Raw genomic sequence first — 19,562 nt, forward strand, 5'->3', positions numbered from 1 at the left:
GTTGATCAGATGGAAGTGACGCTGGAAGGCGTGCGGGTCTGCAAACGAAAAGCACCAAGACGTTAGTAAAAAAGAAAGGGGGTAAAGAAAAAAGACGAGAGCTTGAAACCTTATCTGTCTCCCACTGCCCCACCTGGTGTTCCCTCTGTTGTTGGACAGTGAAGGCCTTCGTGCCACTCCCCTAACACAATGAGGAAATCCTCATAGAACCCCTTACTGGACTCGGGGAGGCACTGAATGAGCCGCACCCTGTCGTCCCTCGTCTTCAGGTAATATGACTTGCCCTTAAGAAGCTGAAGATTGTAACACCAGTTCATGTCATGGTGGGTCAACCTCAGCCCCATCTTCTCGTTCAGGGCATCCACACAGCCCAGAATCCTAAAGACATTTATCCCACACTGGGTGGGGGCCAACCGAAAGTGCATGAGGTAATCCCTCATCACCGGCCCCATGGGGATCGTCATCCCCCCTTCAAGGAAGGTGACTACGGGAATTACCACCTCGCCCTCCTGCCTGTATATGCGTCACTCCCCGTCCTTACAATGTCTCAGATTCACATTGCCGGGAATTTTATAGTCGGTGATGAATTTCTCCATCGCCTCCTCAGTATCGACGTATTTCTTAAACCTACCCATCCCCGTAGATGCCTAAAAGAACTAAGAAAGAACAGGCGAAGCAAAAAAAAGGGTAACGAGAAAAAGGGGCCAAAGAGAGAGCGACTTACAGGAAAGAGAAAGAGCTCCTCGGACAGGCTTTTGTGCTGGAGGTGCTAGTAAGGGTGTGTCCGAACTCGGGAAGGGCGCACGAATATCCTCGATTACAAATGAGGAACAGGAAGAAGTGGTTCGTAAGGGTATTTATACCCCAAATCGAGGAGCCATGCGGGTTTTCCCGCTCATGAATGCCAGACGAATCTCCACCGTTGGATGGATAACTCCTCCTTGGACGTGGGGAGCACAGAGCCGCCTGGATTTAATGATGGACACGTTACGTGCTCCGAAGCGTCAGCGATGTGCCCTTGGCAGGTGAATGGGCCCCAGCACTAACGAGGGGTGGGGGGGGATGAGGCCGGGGATGTCAAAATCCTCCTCCCCACCCAATGATGCGTGCAGCAAGATTTTGAGGAGCTATTGTGGGGCCAGGAAATCGTACAGCCACGGCCCACTCCAAGCCAGGCCCAAATGGCCCAATCCGAGGAAGGATGACTACCCAAGGCCAATTTGGGGAGCAAACTCTTCTTTGGATCCACGCCGAGGATCCCCTCGTCCTCGGCGTACTAAGGATAACTGTAGGGGAGGGGGGACAGACCCAGAGCAAGTTGTCACCTTAGCACTTAATACGTTCACCTAACCCTTCTGGCCGCATTAATGGGGATGCAACCCCTGGGCAGGGCTACATCGATCCGGGTGAACCACTTGAGCACGGATACGACCTCTGATGGGACAGGCAGCCAGAGGGGAGGCCAATGAACGATCAACAGAAGGAGGAAGAGAGTAATATATAAGGGAGACAAGCAAAATGTAATGGGAGGTCTTTGGGGGGTTTTTAGAGTGAAAGGAGGAAAAAAGCCTCCTCAGCCATGAGCCGAAGAGCATCCCCTAGTTGTAAATTGTTCCAAGTATTTCTTCAATAAAAGGAAAAGATGTTCATGCTTCTAAGACGCTGGTCAGCGCCTAAACCTTCAACCCACTCTCTACAAATTCATTGTTCTGGGTTCGTTGGGCCTATAACCAATCTCTTTTGGGCTTAGGCTACAAACACCGACCCTACACATATTATATACATATGTTTTATATATGTTTCAGGTAGGTTAATTAATGATTCTTATAAAAAGTTAACGTTTCAAGAATTTAGATTAAATATAGCATTACTTAATTATATTTCACGTGATATAAATATATGTCCAATTAATCTCTCAAAACTTGAATTCATCACTTTAGATATTTCGGGCAAAAATTATTTATTATAGATCCTTGTTGTTGAGATCTACCATGAGTCAATGAACTTTGGAGCTACTATTAAAGATGGCAACCAAAACTCCCTACAGAATTGCTTAAAAGCAATGATTTATATTCATTATCACCTCCATGAAGAATTAAAAATTGAGTACCTTAAAATAAAAGATCTATATGATCTTATTGAATAATTTAAAAAAGAAAGATATGAGCATCAAAATGCCATAATCCTCACCCTAGATAAGATGCTTTGATCAGCAGCTTAAACGAACAGGCGGAATCCATTCTCTCTCAGTGTCTCTAATATTTCTCTCTTTAAACAATGGGAAATGTTAATGAATGCCCTAAAGGCATTGATTTAGAATTATTTTTAAAATATTTTATAGGGAAATGATAAAATAATTAAATTTTTAGTCAAATTTTTATATTTCCCATAAAAGTGGTGTTTAAAACTTTCTTAATATGATTATTAAATATTGTTTTAAGGGCACTCGTTAACATGACCCTTAAATAATATGTCACTCTATCTCATTTTGATATTTTTAAAGAGAGTAAAGAAACCTGGATCATGTGATACTTGATAGTAGCTATGTCCATACACTTATCTTTCGGTGCATATGAGATGTCATGTTCAAATGCTTATCTACATTAAAATGTGGTAACAACTACCTTTGCCAGATGCTTGATCAGCTTCAAACAAAGTGGAGGCATCCATTCTTTATTATGGCTTTGATATGTCTCTCTCTAAAACATATGGTTTTTAGATGAAATGGAAGTTCCAACTTTCTATTTGTCATTTTATACTCACTTAACCTCGTTTTGATGTTTTTGAGGGATAGGAGAGACCAAGGGAGAGAAGATGAAGGCAACTTACACGTCACGACAAAGGGACTTAAAAATATGAGAAGCCAATTAAACCATGCCATGTTCAAAATCTTATCTATCCATATATTTCGATCTATCCATAAATCTTACGCCGAATTTCACATAACATGTCTATGTTTCAATTTGCAATTGGAGTTCAACACTTACATAAGAGATCATCATAGGTACTTGCTAAAAAAATAAAAATATAAAAGAGCACCAATCACGATATAATACTTAAGCACTAGTAATAGGCCCGTGCGTTGCACGGTTTTATGAAAAAACTTATAAAATAAATGTATAAAAAATTATATATTTTAATAGATTCAATAAAGATAAAAGAAAAAATTATCAAGTGTAAATAATTATTTCACTAAAATAAGGGGTAAGATTTCTCCTAAAACTAAATTAAATTGATAATTCCAAATTGAATTTTAAATTGATAATTATTTTAAAAGAAATGTACTAAACAATTGATAAATCTAAAATTAATATAATCTTGATAATATTATAAATTAAAATTAAAGTTGATAATTAAAGAATACATGTGTAGAACATCTTGATAATTTGATATAACATAAAAATCAAATAAGAAAATTGTTAAAATTAATCTATTAATTCTAACCATATTTAATCATTGATTCTAAGAATTGAATTTTCACGATTTGGTATGTTCAACAATTTTGATTTTCCATTAAGATTTTACGATTTTGTACGTTCGACAATTTTGAAATTTTCATCAATCCAGGATGATTAGTACATTAGTACATAGTTTTAAATTGAATTTTCACTATTTTGTACATTTGACGACTTCAAATTTGGAAACAAATTTGGATGATCTGTACATCTAATGTAATTAATTTTCCATTAAGTTTACTCAATTTAGTATGTTCTTCAATTTTCATTTGAATTTTCACGATTTTACACACTCAAAAAATTTGAATTTTTCAACAAATTCGTACTATCTGTACATCTAATGTACACAATCTTTCCCTTGAGTTTTCACAGTTTTGTACATTCAACGAATTCAAATTTTTAAACAAATTCATATGATCTATACATCTAACGTACATACTTTTTCATTGAATTTTCATTATTTTGTACTTTCAACAAATCAAATTTTTCAACAAGTCTAGACTAATTGTACATCTTATGTACACCTTCACGACTTGGTACGTTCATTGATTTTTCATCGATTTTTTCGAATTTCTACATTCAACTAATTCAAACTTTTTTACAAATTCGAATTTTTAAGGATTTACCATTAAGTTATTTATACGAATCATTCATTTTTCTTTCATGGAGTTTGTCCATTATTCATATGGTTACATATTTAAAAAACACAAAAACCATTTAAGTGCAATAACTGCACCAATGCTAAAACAGTTTATACAGAAAACAGTGAACAATTTTTATGAGAAAACAGTGAACAATTTTACTTAATGCAAAAAATAAATTTTATGAATGCAGTAAGCAGATTCGAATATACAATAAACATGATGTGTAGAGAGTAAATTTTATTAATGTAGAAACAGATTTTATCAATGCAGAAAAATAGATTCGATTATTGTGAAATTCAAAAATGAAAACGCATTTAGATTTGGCGTTTAAATTTAGAAAACATGATTTCACTAGGTGTTTTATGAGAAAACAACAAACAATTTTTTAAACAGTGAACAGAGAATAATTTCGCAGAAAAGAGAGTGAACAATTTTTTAAATAATGCTGAACAGAAAATAATTTTTTGCAGAATAATAGAATTAGTTTATGCAGAAATTAGTGAACAGTATATCATGTCCTACTTGAGCCAAATCCATCTTACAAACAGTTTTGAGTGTTATGGATCATAACATCAGCATTTAGTACTTTTAACAGGCACAACAACTTTCAAACACCCAAAAAAAAAAAAAAAAAACACAGAAACAAGTTCAAAATTACACACATAAATGGACACTCAAAACATGCTCTGAGGTAAAAGTCATAATAGAAAATTGACTATTGAGCTACATTTTATTTTATTTTTCAGGCACGATTGCAGCCATTAAACCAACATAGATTCTATTACAAACATTTTTTTTTTTGCCAGACATATAAATTCTATTCTCTCTCAGCCCCTAGACAGAGGGAAAGTATATAACAAATCTGATATTGAAAGGCTTTAAAGAAACAAAATATTTGGTTAAGAACTTACTTCGAAGTTGTATGTGAAAACTGAAAACCCAACCTACCACCTTTATTTGATCAGGTGGATGTAGTTTCTGTTTTTTTTTGTTTTGTTTTTTTTTTTTTTTGGTTGGTAATTTATGCTGCTTATGACGACTTATTTAAGTACAGCAACAATGCTGCTCAATTTTTTATTTTGGCAGTTCTTTGGTCTAGATTTCCCGCAATGTATTTTGTGGCATAGATTTTTGGATAAACCCAAAAATATTTAACTTTTTAGATAAACTAAATAAGGAGTAATAATAATAATAATAATAATAAAATGTAATAAAGGGAAATTTTTAATACATTACGATTCATTGTATTCAAATCATCTCTAATTTCTACTCATTTTGTCGCACTTGTTCTATACTTCTACATGGTAGACTGTAGGTGAGGTAGAAAAAATAGTGAGCTTATTAGAAAGTGATAAACAACTAATCACAATCTATCATTGTTGGATAATTTTGACAAAGTGTGTATCAAAATAGATTTTATCAATGCAGAAAAACAGATTCGATTATTGTGAAATTCGAACATGAAAAAACATACAAATTTGGATTTTCAATTATTGTGAAATTTAAACATGAAAAAGCATTCAGATTTGACGTTTAAATTTAGAAAACCCGATTTCACTAGGTGTTTTACGAGAAAACAGTGAACAATTTTTTTAAATAGTGAACAGAAAATAATTTTCGCAGAAAAGAGAGTGAACAATTTTTTAAATAATGCTGAACAGAAAATAATTTTATGTAAAATCGTAGAAATAGTTTATATAGAAAATAGTGAACAATTTTTATGAGAAAACAATGAACAATTTTAATCAATGTAGAAATTAAATTCATATTTCGAAATTAAAATCTCTATATCTTACAATGCTTCTATTTAAATATATAAAAACATATAAAAACTACTTATTTTTATCTTTATGTTTATTTGTCAATTATCCTCAAGCAAAAATAAAAAATAAAAATAAAAATTTACACAGTACTTGATTTTGATAAACTCGAGTACCGTAGAAAAAATGTTTTCTTTATTTTTTTTATAAAAGGTACTTGAGCCTGGTATACTCGAGTATTGTGTTGCATGGTACTCGAGTTTACCAAGCTCGAGTACTACTTTATTTTTTTTTAATCGGCAATTTCCAGCTCAGCAGCCACGGTGGAACTATAAAATAGGGTACTCTAGTTCACCAAACTTGAGTACTGGAAAAAGTGGTAGATTGTCATTTATTTCCGAAACAGTGGTTTTTTGCTAAAAATTTCAAAAAATTGTGGTATTTGGCCATTTTGGCCGATCCATAGGTCCATAACACTTTTTGTTCTTTTTTTTTTTTTTTGAAGGGAACACTGTTTCTTCTTTTTCTAAACAAAACATAGTGGATTAATTATTCAGCCAAAAAAAACAAAAACAAAGTAGTGGATTCCACTTAAAACCCACCAGTTTTTTTTCACGGAAATTTCAGCTTTGAATTAAGAGTCCCACATGATCCTAATAATAAACCTCTTTTTGTCCTTCTATGTCACAATGTCACGTTAAAACGCTAGCCTCCCCTAATTTTTTTACTCTTATCTCTGAACTTTTTCAAAGTTTCAAACTCTGTATTTTTATTATAAATCCAAATTTTAACTTTTAAAAAAGTATAGGAAGAAATTTTAAATTATGCATAATTTCTTAAGAGCATTCAAGTCGGGTACAACTTTGGTATATTGTTATATTTTTAATATTTTAATATTAATTTATTTTAAAGAATCAAACTACATAATTAAATTCCATATATTTATATTAATCTCTTAATTTAATCGTTATTAACTATTAATTGATTATTTTGTTTTATTTATTTTAATGATATGAAATATATACCGGGTTTGGCTTACTTCTAGTACTTTTTTAACTAGACATGTCCTTTTGTTTTAAATATATAATGTCAAGTGATAAAGTGTTTTAATCTCCACATTTTATTTAGTTAGTGGATAATATGACAGTTTTTCATTAAAATAAAAAGAAATTCATTTAAAAAAAAGTACTGGAAGTAAACCAAACCCATATATATCAATAGATCAATTGAAATTATAGAAATACCTAATCATAATGATGATTTCAATTCAAATTCTAAATCAATTCATATCGAGGTATATTTTGCAAATCTTCTAATTGAGTAAACTAAAGTAAATATGAAAAAAAAAATTACATTTTATATTAGATTTACATTACTATATGAATGTTTATCTATTTGGTTATTAATATTGATTAATATCATCTAAATTAATTTTACTTTCAAACTTCTTCTAATCTTGCTTCCTCTAATGTTGGTCATAAGCCTTTCAAATGTTAAATTAGGATAGAGTGAAATAAGAAAACTGAAAAGTGACAATCATAGTTAGGAAAAAAAAACACTTCTTAATTATTTGGGATGTGGTATTAATTATAGGCCCTTGTTATTGAGAATGTATTATATTTATCTCAGGAATGTATCACTCTCTCTCACAGGGGAACCACCATTTGGGTATAAAGTTAGGATAATGACTGGTGCATGCAAAGTATGTATACTCATATGCCAATGTGGTGTGCTACTTATTTCCTACCAATTTTACTTATGTCTATTTCTCACCACTTATTTTGTTATGTGGCATTTGTGTGTACAAATAGGTGTAATTAGTTGTGTGATACAGATACTTTGTGCTAACTAAACTTAAAACACCCCATCCATAAGATAAAGCAACTAATCAATAAATACTTCAGGAAAAGAAACAGCAGTACGTACCAGCTCTCAAGAAACATGTTTCCTAGGACATATGTACCATTTATAAATCCAATGAAACAAGGGAAGAACCTTGAACACATGCATATATACACATCTATTTTTTACTGCGCTTAGCGCTTAATAATCAAGGGGATCACGTGTATAGAGATGAACACATGCATGGTCCGTTCTTCGCAAGCCAAAAATGTCTGTTTCCCACCTTCTCATAGTTCAAGTTCAATTACTATAAATAAAATTCAATTACTATAAAAGGTCTTTTTAAAGATAAAATAAAATAAAATAACTATAAAAGGCCCTACCTAGTACCTACCCACCGTTGAAAATTTGAAAATTTAAGGGTCCTACTTGGTAAAAGAAAGCAAAAAAGAGGGGGAAAAAAAAAGAAGAAAAAGAAAGGAAAAAACTCTTGATTAGGATGATTATAAGTGTGAATCAATTGCTGGCCTTAATTTCTATGAAATGGACGGCAGTGATAGGATGGCTTTAACCCCAAAGTGAATACCAATGAAAGTCTACCGAAAATTTTAGTGTTTTATTTTAATATATATTAGCTATTATAAGGGAGGAAAAAAAAACATAATATAACATTATTAGTTGAGTATAAAGTGCAACGTTCATAATATGCTATTAATATTTTTTAAAATTTCAAATGAATCTATTTCATAATTTATAATTAATATTACAATTTTGAGAATGTATATGATGTGCCTTTTTAGTATATTGTTAGATTCAAATAATAAAATTTTAATCATAAAATATATTCTCAAATGGAGTGGATGGAGAATCTATATTCTTGAATTATGTCAAGTCAAACCATGCTCTTTCTCCAAAAAAAGAAAAGAAAAAAAGAAAGTCAAATCATGCTTGTCGGAGGAGAACACTGCATTGCATGGTAATTTCCTATCCTTCCCTTTTTTTTTTGTCCTATCCTTTCTTATTCATTATAAACAAGGACAGATAGAAAAAAGATGCAGCGTGATATAGGAACCTTGTGTATATATCATGGGTGGAATTAGGAACCTTGTGTGAACATGGAAAAGGGTATGTGAAAGAATATTTAAGGCTTTCTATATAAACACCCTAAGCCAGTAAGCTTCCTTTGCGTCAAAAAGGTCATTCTTATCTTCTCCTATGGCAGCAAAACTCATCTTTCTCTTCTTGGTTTTCCTTCTTTTCCAATACCGAGTAAAGCCTGACCTAGACAATGTTGGACCCTTGTTGACCCAACTCACTGATGGTTTCAGTGCCGAACGTAAAAATATGAGCTTAGAAGGCGATGCAGTGATTGATAACGATGGCATACTTCAGCTGACAAACGAGTCGGTTCAAGTTGTTAGCCATGCATTTTATAAATATCCAATCCAATTCAAGAACTCCTCCAATGGCAAAGTTAAGTCCTTTGCCACCACGTTTGCTTTTGCTTTGATCAATGAACATGGAAAACTAGGCGGCCATGACTTTGCTTTCACAATCTCTCCTTCTCTTGATTTATTCAACACCAAAAAGGATGGGAATATCTCGGGCCACATATTCAAGGTGGAATTTAACACTGTCGATCACACCAAGTTCGGTGACATTGATGATAACCGCGTTCGTGTCGGCCCCAAAAGCACACTATGTAACAAATCTGTTCCAGTCGATCAATCTAAGGGTAAAGATTTTATAAATCTAAAGAGTGATCAGGTAATTCAGGCTTGGGTCGAATATGATGCACGAATAAATCAAGTACATGTTAAGGTCGTGCCACAATTTCCTAGACCCAGTTCTGAAATTTTTTCTTATTATGAGGACCTCTCACCGATTTTTAAAGAATCCATGTTCGTGGGGTTCTCTGGTTCAACCAGCCTTCCATCCTCAAGTTCGCACTACGTCTTAGGTTGGAGCTTTAACATAAATGGAGTTGCTAAAAATCTCAATTTAGATAAACTCCCTAAGCTCCCAACAGTGAATGGGTCTAAAAAGAACCACACAAGCCTAATTGTTGGTGTCTCAGTCTGTGCTTTGGTTGTGATTTTCTGGATTGTTTTGATTTTTTATAATGTCAGGAAACTCAAGAAGGTTGGTGTGGTTGAAGCCTGGGAGCTTGATATTGGACCACATAGATTTTCTTATGAGGAGCTAAAGAAAGCAACAAAGGGTTTTGGAGACAAAGAGCTTCTCGGTTTTGGTGGATTTGGTAGAGTTTACAAAGGAACTTTGCCAAATTCAAATACCCAAGTTGCAGTAAAGCGTATTTCCCAAAATTCGAAGCAAGGTTTGCGAGAATTCATGTCTGAGGTTGGTAGTATTGGTCATCTTCGTCATCGAAATATAGTTCAATTATTGGGTTGGTGTCGTAGGCAAGGTGATCTATTACTTGTGTATGAATTCATGCCTAATGGAAGCTTAGACAAGTACCTTTTTGATGAGCCTAAAGCAATCTTAAGCTGGGAGCAAAGGTTCAAGATCATCAAAGGGGTTGCTTCAGGGCTTTTATATTTACATGAGGAATGGGAACAAATTGTGGTTCACAGAGACATCAAGGCAGGCAATGTGTTATTGGATTCTGAGTTTAATGGAAGGTTGAGTGATTTTGGTCTTGCTAAGCTATATGAGCTTGGCTCCAACCCAAGCACAACCAGGGTGGTGGGCACGTTGGGTTATTTAGCACCTGAGCTCACACGCATAGGCAAGCCAACAACAAGTTCTGATGTGTTTGCCTTTGGTGCTTTGTTGCTAGAAGTGGTATGTGGTAGAAGGCCTATTGACCCTAAAGCATTGCCTGAGGAGCTCATGCTTGTGGACAGGGTTTGGGAGAAGTGGAGATTAGGAGCAATCCTTGAGGTTGTGGATTCAAGGTTAGGGGTTGAGTTTGATGAAGTTGAGGCTACTTTGGTGCTTAAATTGGGCTTAATGTGTTCCAATGATGCACCTGAGTCAAGACCCACTATGAGGCATGTGGTTAGGTGCTTGGAAACGAAGCTAGTTTTAGAGGAGGAGGAGATAGTCATGGCAAATAGCAATGAAGATGGTGGTAAATATGAGTTTGAGGATTTTGTGCAATCTTATTCGACTACTTCGGCCTCAGTTGGTGATGATGGAGCTATTGCTGATGTTTTTTAAGTTTTCAATGGAGATGATGGTAGGTAGTCTTATTTCTATGGTTTGGGATTTTCAATTTCAGTTACTACTGCATGGTTATGTATGTATTTGTTTGGACATCAATAAATTAATCATCATCTTGTCCACCCAGCTTTTTCTTTCGTTTTGTTTTGTTTATGTTGGAAGTGTATAATAGTTTACTTGAAAAGTATGATATAATATTTTACATGAGAATTAATGCCATGCAACTCCATGCTTCAAGATCTCTTGTTCGAAGGTATTGATAATTATTAGGTATTCTGAGAATAGTAGAATGTTTTCTCAATAGTTCTTTTTGTTTGTTGAACTGGTTGCTTTCATCAAATCCCTAAAAATTTCCTCATAATTTGATATATCAACTCCAATCTTAAATTTTTAGGAGACTGTTGTTCTATGTGTTATTACAGTTTTATGCAAAGGAGGGCTTATTATTTACAGATGTGGCACATACATAGCCTTTAAAGTCATATTCAATGAGTTGTCCCTTAAACAAATGGACATTTGAGATGTGGATCAAGGGACATATATTTTCCAATCACAACAAAGTCTAAATAGATAAAAAAAAAAAAGCATTTTTAACAAAACGACATGAGCAACTAATATTGATATTAATAAAGGGAACCAAAACTCATAAAAATTGATAGCGTTGGTGGCTACTCTTCTTGGCAGCGTTTCTAGCTGTTGGAGGCTTCTGTCGTGAAAGCTAATGGGGTTTTGATTTTATGTAATGTAGAATAAGGAGGATTGCATGTGACATGTTAGCATTAGAGTGCATAAACAACAGAGTTTGCACCAAATTCTTATTGAATTTATTCTCATAAATTTAAGACACATAGAGTCCGTTTGAGATTCGCTTATTTTGCTGAAACTCAAAATTTTTTGATGAAATTACTATAGATAAAGGTAAAAGTTAGCTGAAATAGTATAGTAAAACCTATAAATAGTACCAAAAAGTGCAGTGGAGCCCATGAATTGTAGCAAAAATAAGCTGAATAGTAAAATAAGCTAGCAAAAATAATCTTTACCAAACAGACAAATAGTGTCTGTTTGGAATCCGCTTATTTTGTTGAAATTGAAAACTTTTTGCTGCAAGTATTATAGATAAAGGTAAAAGTTAGTTAAAATAGTACAGTATGACTCATAAATAGTACCAAAAAATGCAGCGAGAACCATGAATAGTAGCAAAAATAAGCTGAATAGTAAAATAAGTTAGCAAAAATAATTCATGCCAAACGCAAACATATAGTATCATAATTAAGTTTTTCATATTACTTTTTGAGTTTGTCTTTTTTATTTATTAAATTATTTGCATTTATTAACATAATTGATAAAATATAAAGTAGAATATACTTAGAATATGATATAGGATTTTTATTCCTCTAACAGTACCTAATCATTTTCATGTCTATTAACACGAGCAATTTACATGCAAATTTAATTAAGAAGTTGACTTCAAAAAAAAAAAAAAAAACTTGAGCTCGAGCAGAATATGCTAATTGAGATTTGGAGGAATGAAAGTGATTGTGATAAGTAGTTGACGAAAAAGACTTAGAAAAAAAATGCCAATCCTAATCACCTTTTGTGGGGATATTAAATATCAAAGTGGGAACGGAGAAAAAAAGAAAAGATTCCCTTCACCTCAACTAAAGAGAAGTGTTACATCTACAATATTTTCATAAATAATTTTAAATGACAAATTATTAATACTAGTTTTAATTTAAATCCATTTACCACTTAATTGTTGTAAAAATATTATGGACATAACATTTCACTAAACTAAAACATTAATATGCATTTCTTTTTCTTTTTTTGATACAATTAATATGTATTTCTAATTTCCCTACAACTTTGGCCTTTGGCCTAACATTTACATAAATGGTGACTTTGGGCGCGAGAATAATAAGAGCTTTGTTTTATTGACTTGGTTTTTTGCAAATGTGGGTGTAATTTTTTGTTAATCTCTTTTGCCATATAAGAGAAGGAGACGAGTGTTTTTGAGACTCACAACCATAAAATGCACATATATTTCAAAATTAGTTTTGAGTAATATTATAGCAACAAATTATTTTATAAACTGTTAATGTGACAATTTTTTATTAGTTTTTATTTGGGACTACCGCTAACATCTCTTTTCAGTTGTTTGTAAAAAATGTTATAAAATAATTAATATGTAACTCTGGTATTTACCTTAGTTTTTTAATACTCAAGGTAATTTAAGTATTTATAAGGTGACATGGAAACCCTTAATTGCCTACGTATCTTATTACTAATTACACTACACGTGGTGACATATTGATTTATATACCTTATTGAATTTTGACCTTTGATCTTTACTATTTATTTTCCTCATGATTTTGATTTTTTTTTTTTTTTAATTAAAAAAAATATTCTCAAAAAAAAAAAAAAACTAATCATTTATTTAATTCATTTTTTGTGTGGATATTAGCAGCACAATTTATTCAAAAAATTTAGACCAATTTATTGAATACCTAGTCCATCATTAATTATCTTTTTAAGGTTTGATAGTATTTCAACTTACCGTGCTCTATGATGATTGCTCTTTATTATCATATTAGGACATCAATAGATTTTGGGAATAAGCAAGTTTGAATCTCATATTTCTTATTTGACGATAAAAGACTTTATTAATTGAGTTAACTAAAATCTATTGTTGGTTATTAACACGAACGTATATGATTGTTGGCCCAATAGTTTTAAGGCTAAAGTGGAAATCGTACCTTCTTGGTGGTTTAGGTAAGGATTTGATTTTGATTTTGATCCCCTTTGTCTTAAAGTTTAAGAGAAAAATGATCGTAGTAGTAATGACTAATGACTAACATCAAATTTAAGGTAGATTGATACCTCACATACCGCCTTAGAGGACCAATAGGTCAGTCTCCAGGCCATTAAGATATTTTTTTGATAACGACATTAAGAATCAAGATCATTGTGTTTGTGGCATTTGTGGACCCAAAATTTGAAGCTGGTGTCACAAAGAAGACCAACAAACAAGCAATTAATGTTATTGTTCTCGGTTTGACGCTGAATTACCTGGTCGCCCGGAAACTTCAGAGTCCTATTGACTAAGTCCTAATGACTAATGAGGCAAACATCTTAATCCTAGGTCTTGAGCTGTACACGTTATCGGATACTTCCGATTAGTTTTTTCTTTTACTTTTTTTGGTAGAACCTCCGAGGCTCCGACCAGTTTCGTACCCTAAAATATATAGGCCATTTGACTGTAAAGTGTAAACATATATAATTAGGAACTTATTGAAAATACTTACTAATTTCAGAGAGGAAAAAAAAACCATACTGACTTTGTAGTATTTGGCTGGCAATTGTTAACATGACCTTGGCTCAGGCCTTCATGATTATTGCGTGGATTAAACCGGTGCATGGAATATATATTGAAGCTTCTTCTTTTAAGTTTTATATATTAAGTTGATTTTTTTGTAACCTATAGGTGTTATACTAATATATATAATCAATCATATCATTTGATTTTCAATAATATTATGCTTGTTAGTGTTGTTAAATGATTATGTTTATCACTTTTCATATGTTTAGGTTTTTGTGACAAGTGATATTATTAATAAATTTAATGGTTTATCTAATATATATCTTTATAATCATAAGCCTTTAAATCGTTAGTGATATCACATTATTACTTATTAAGAAGTAAAAGATATATTACATATTAAACCCCACAATTCTTTTTTTTTTAAAACCCCATAATTTTGGGTGGTTTCAAATTAAACTGTACACATGAAAAAAACATTCGATTCAAAGTTTCAAACTATAAATTCATTGTATGAAGAGTTTCCAACTTTCTGACAAGTACTTGAGCGAGGCTGCTATAGAGAGGCAAATGAGGATGCTATTAAAAGAGGAACTTTCTAGGGTTAGCTCCCTTGATCCTAGAGGCCTTGATGGGAGGTTTGCATCCTTATTTTTACGGAATTATTGTTAGAATAATGAGTGAATGATTAAATTCACAGTTTAAGATTTTGGATTATTTTCTCATAGTATCAAAGTATGCAATATTGAGTTTGAATTCTACATTTACTGTATCTCCCATTTAAAAAGTTAAAAATATCATATATAACTCTAATTATTAAGGAGAAATCTAAACCCACACTTGGGGGAAAGGATTGAAATAATAGTTGGACCATATGTTGGGTTACACTTTTTGGGACAAGTGATATTTTATCACTTTAGTATTGACCAAAAATCACACTTTATGAAGCAAAAGGTCCTTATTGGCCGGAGACTTCACAGAGTCCTAATGACTAATGAGGCAAACATCTTAATCTAGGTCATGAGCTGTACACGTTATAGGATGCTTCAAACCAGTTTTCTCTTTTTCTTTTATTTGGTAGAACCTCCGACCAGTTTCGTACCATAACATACATAGGTCATTTGATTGTAAACATATATTTTCATGAAAATACTTAATTACTAGCTTTCGGAGAGGAAAAAAAAAACCATACTGACTTGTAGTATTTGGCTGACAATTGTTGACATGATTTTGGCTCAGGCCTTCATGATTATTGCGTGGATTAAACTGGTGCATGGAATATGTACGACATAAGGCTTCGAGCCCACTGGGCATTGGGCCTTGGCCCAAGCACACTACTAAAACATTCTCAAGCCCAATCGGGGGCTAAATTTACCTGGAATAACCCATGACCTTGACAGCCCGATAATGCCTTGGGAAATATCGCTGCTGAACAACCTTTTAAAGGCAGGAACCAATTCTAAAGTCATCTCCACCATTTCCAAAGAAGCATATTTCACGTCAGGAATAATCAAATCGGACCCTTTTTTGGGTTATGCCGCAATCTGTAGTGGGGCTTCTAGCATGTTGGCAAAGCAGTTTTGGCCGTCATCGAAATAGGTGTATATGGTTGATGTTTCCCCATTGCTAATTGTGGTGCCATTGGAGGGAGAGAAATAGTCGGTGCTTTGAACATAAGGAGATATCCATATCAGACTTGAAGCTATTTTTCTTTACAACTTTAATAGGTTGATTGGTTGCTTTGCGGAACCAATCATTTTTATCTTTTCTTGATTTCTTAGATTCTTGTAATTTGTGTTCTTGATTATTTGACCCTTTGTACACTCCCTACGTACTAAGGTGTTTCCCCTTTTTTTGATATTAATAAACTTTTTACTTATAAAAAAAAAAAATGGTGCCAAAACTCTTGGGCCAGTTGGCTATGCCTTTGTAATCTTTAGCATTGTCGGAATGTAGTGGAGGCAGATGTTATGAGCTTCTTTCAATAATTTTAGGAGACATGTAAGTTTGAGAAGTTTGAATGCATCTTTCATTACCCTTGTTCCAAATATTTCTGTGGCTTGGAACATATATAAGAGATTCTAAACCAATTCATTTGGTTAGAAGTGTGTATAAGTTTCTGGCAAAGGTTTTACCTAATAGGTTTAAAAGAATGTTCGGGAAGATTATTTCTGAATTGTAGAATCTCTTTGTTGAAAGCAGTCAAATTTTAGATTCTTCCCGTGTCGATTGAATGTCTGGAGTCTAGAATCAGGAGTCAAATTCCTGGAGTTATCTGCTGCAAGCTTGATACTGAAATGGTTTGTGATCTTGTACATTGGATTGTTTGCCGGAAGATTGGTTTTGGTGAAAAATGGAAGAACTAGGTTTATTTTTTGCATATCCACTGTCAAGTTCTCGATTATGGTTAATGGTTGCCCATCCAACTTTAATAGAAATTCTAGAGGATAGAGGCAAGGAGATTCAATTGCATCGTTATCCTCTTCAATGAAACTCTCAACAAAATGCCGAAGAGGGTTATGGGAGGAAGCTTCTTATTTGGTTTCAATGCTCAGGGGAGTTGTGGATTTTGAGTATTTCTCATCTTCTTTTTTAAACAAAATATTTTTCTATGATGCTAATACTGATAATCTTGTAGCTATCAAGTTAGTTCTTTTATATTTTAAATTAGGTATGGGGTTAAAGGGTTAATCTTAGTGAAAGTGAAATAGTTCTTGTAGGGATGGTGGAAGGAGTCGATGAGCCAGTTGCAATTATGAATTGTAAGGTTTGCTTTTTACTTAAGAATTATTTGGGCATGCCGTTAGGCTCATCATACAAGGAAGTGGAAGTTTGAAATTCAATCTTGCGAAGACAGTTGGTAGGATGGAAAAGTTATATGTGTCAAGGGATGGAGGTTTACTCCCTGTTCAGTATACCTTCTCATGTGGCTAATAAATTGGAACTATTACATTGGGAATTTTTATAGGGAGGTTTGGGTGGGATTTATTACATCATTGTGCTTCTGGCTACCACCAGGGAGCTGTGGTCATTTGTTCTCTCTTTGTTTGGAGTTCATTGGGTGATACAGTTGAAGGTTTTTTTTTTTTTTTTTTTTAAGAAACCAGTTGAAGGTTATTGATGTGTTTTTGTTTGGAAAAGTTTGTTTTGAAGGCATGGAAATGGGTTGATTTGGAAAGTTACACCTCTTCGCTTGCTTTTGGCTATACTTAATTTCTTTAATGTTAGATTTCATAGATCTATTATAGAAGAATTTCATAGATCTAACATAGAAGAATTTCATAGATAAACTACTTATATTAAAAAAAGAGAGAAGATTTGGTTGCTCAATTAAAATTTTTATTTGTCTTTTAGGTAAATCTTTGTATACATATTTTATACTTGAGGTTTTTCTTCAAATAAAAGCTATTCATTACTTCTCAAAAAGGTTCTAACTAATCCTTTTTCTAATATAAGTTATTTATCACTTATTAAAAAGTTCCAAGTAAAATATCTTGAAAAGCTGGATTTTAAGAATGAGTACAAGATCAGATATAATTAATTTTTTGTTATATGTAGATTCGTAAATTATAATAAGTAGATAATATCCCGCGTGATTCGCGGACTACTTTACAATTTCATTTAAAATTATTTTTATGTATATTAAATTCTATATATAATACTTAATACTTTTTTTTTTTGGTATAATATTTATGTTTGCCCACAATATTGTTAACTTTGAAACTTGATTTTCTTAATTCATATTTTATTAAAAAAAATTGTATAACATTGTAAGATTATAATATAGTATAATATTTACTGTTAAAAGTAGATTTTATTTTTCAAATTGATTAAATGATTTTGAAATCTACAAATAAGAATTTAAAGTATAAAATATTTTTATATCCTAAAATTACATAAATAAGCAACCTACCAATCAATTTCTCAACCACTCTATTCTCACAACAAAATATGGAGACCTTGATTACAAACACCCAATTAATTATCTCAATAAAATTAAGGAAATAATTTGTAAGTATCAACACAAAGAGAACGTGATTAAACAAAGAGAAATTTGCTAAAACACATTTATTTATCAAAATTCAATTGTCTTTAATTGGGCTTTCGCATCCTTAAAAAAAAGCGAAAAACACTTTTAAATCACCATCGATTTTTGTTTTTATCACTATGGCTCATACCACACAAAATAACAATAAAAAAACATACAAAGAAACCAACAAATTATGAATTCTAACACAAATATTTTTTTTTTTTAAAATAGCTAACTTCATAAGTAATCAATTAGAATGTTTCTTTTTCTTTAGTTCTAAAAAAATACATTTATAACTTTTCCAAACCAAAATCTCAAATACCCAAGGACTCCAAGCAAATCAGAATCTTCACTAAATCTACAATGTCTGACTTCAATATCAAAACTGTAAGCTACCGTCATTGAATAAAAACGTAAGCCCCCTTCCTTGGTCATAGCTAATGACATCATTTTTTGTCTAAGTGTACTTGAGATGGGATGATATGAAAAGCTATGATCGTATATATGAAGGAGTAGAAGTGAAAAGGGTGAATAGAAATGCAAAGATTTTTTTTTTATGTGTGTGAAAGATGAAAAGTCTTGAAATATTGAACCAAATGAAACAAATAGTAGTCTTAAAACATTGAATAAATAATGTAACAAAAATAGTCTTGAAACATTGAGTCAAAGGAAATAAAGAGTCTCTATTTTTAAATTTGTTCTTATCTTTAATGTGGCTTAAGAGTATTTCAATTCTCTTCAAAAAATGCGCCACATGGCAGATTCTCATGCTCTCTCGCATGAGATCTCTACTTATATATATATATATATATATTAAATCTACATATAATACTAAATACCTATTTTTTTTGTATAATATTTATGTTTGCCCACAATATTGTTAATTTGGAAACTTGATTTTCTTAATTCACATTTAAAAAAAAAAAATTGTATAGCACTGTAAGATTATAATATATTATAATATTTACTATTATAAATAGATTTTATTTTTTAAACTGATTAAATGATTTTGAAATCTACAAATAAGAATTTAAAGTATGCAATACTTTTATATTCTAAAATTAAATAAATTTTAGTAACCTATCAAACGCTTTCTCAACCACTCTATTCTCACAACCAAATATAGAGACCTTGATCACAAACACCCAATTAATTATCTCAATGAAATGAAAGAAATCATTTGTAAGTATCAACATAAAGAGAACGTGATTAAACAAAGAGAAATTTTCTTAAAACACATTCATTTATCAAAATTCAATTGTCTTTAGTTGAGTTTTTGTATCCTTAAAAAAAAAAAAAAAAAAGCGAAAAACACTTTTAAATCAC

The 19,562-nt window shown here is 32.2% G+C and overlaps 1 protein-coding gene across 1 annotated transcript; it reads left to right on the forward strand.

The window, feature by feature from the left end:
- The first annotated feature begins 8,916 nt into the window (after window positions 1–8,916).
- Window positions 8,917–11,004, forward strand: LOC111992493 (L-type lectin-domain containing receptor kinase S.4). The gene has a single exon (XM_024024347.2). It carries the CDS (start codon window positions 8,917–8,919, stop codon window positions 10,885–10,887), a length of 1,971 nt encoding a protein of 656 aa, XP_023880115.1. The 3' UTR covers window positions 10,888–11,004.
- Window positions 11,005–19,562: the final 8,558 nt, after the last annotated feature.

Source organism: Quercus suber, unplaced genomic scaffold (genome assembly GCF_002906115.3).
Source record: "Quercus suber isolate HL8 unplaced genomic scaffold, Cork oak 2.0 scaffold_891, whole genome shotgun sequence".
Taxonomy (NCBI): Eukaryota; Viridiplantae; Streptophyta; class Magnoliopsida; order Fagales; family Fagaceae; genus Quercus; species Quercus suber.

Bases quoted from the DNA above. Each gene is read 5' to 3' on its own strand.
- LOC111992493 (XM_024024347.2), top strand. From the start codon at position 8,917: ATGGCAGCAAAACTCATCTTTCTCTTCTTGGTTTTCCTTCTTTTCCAA.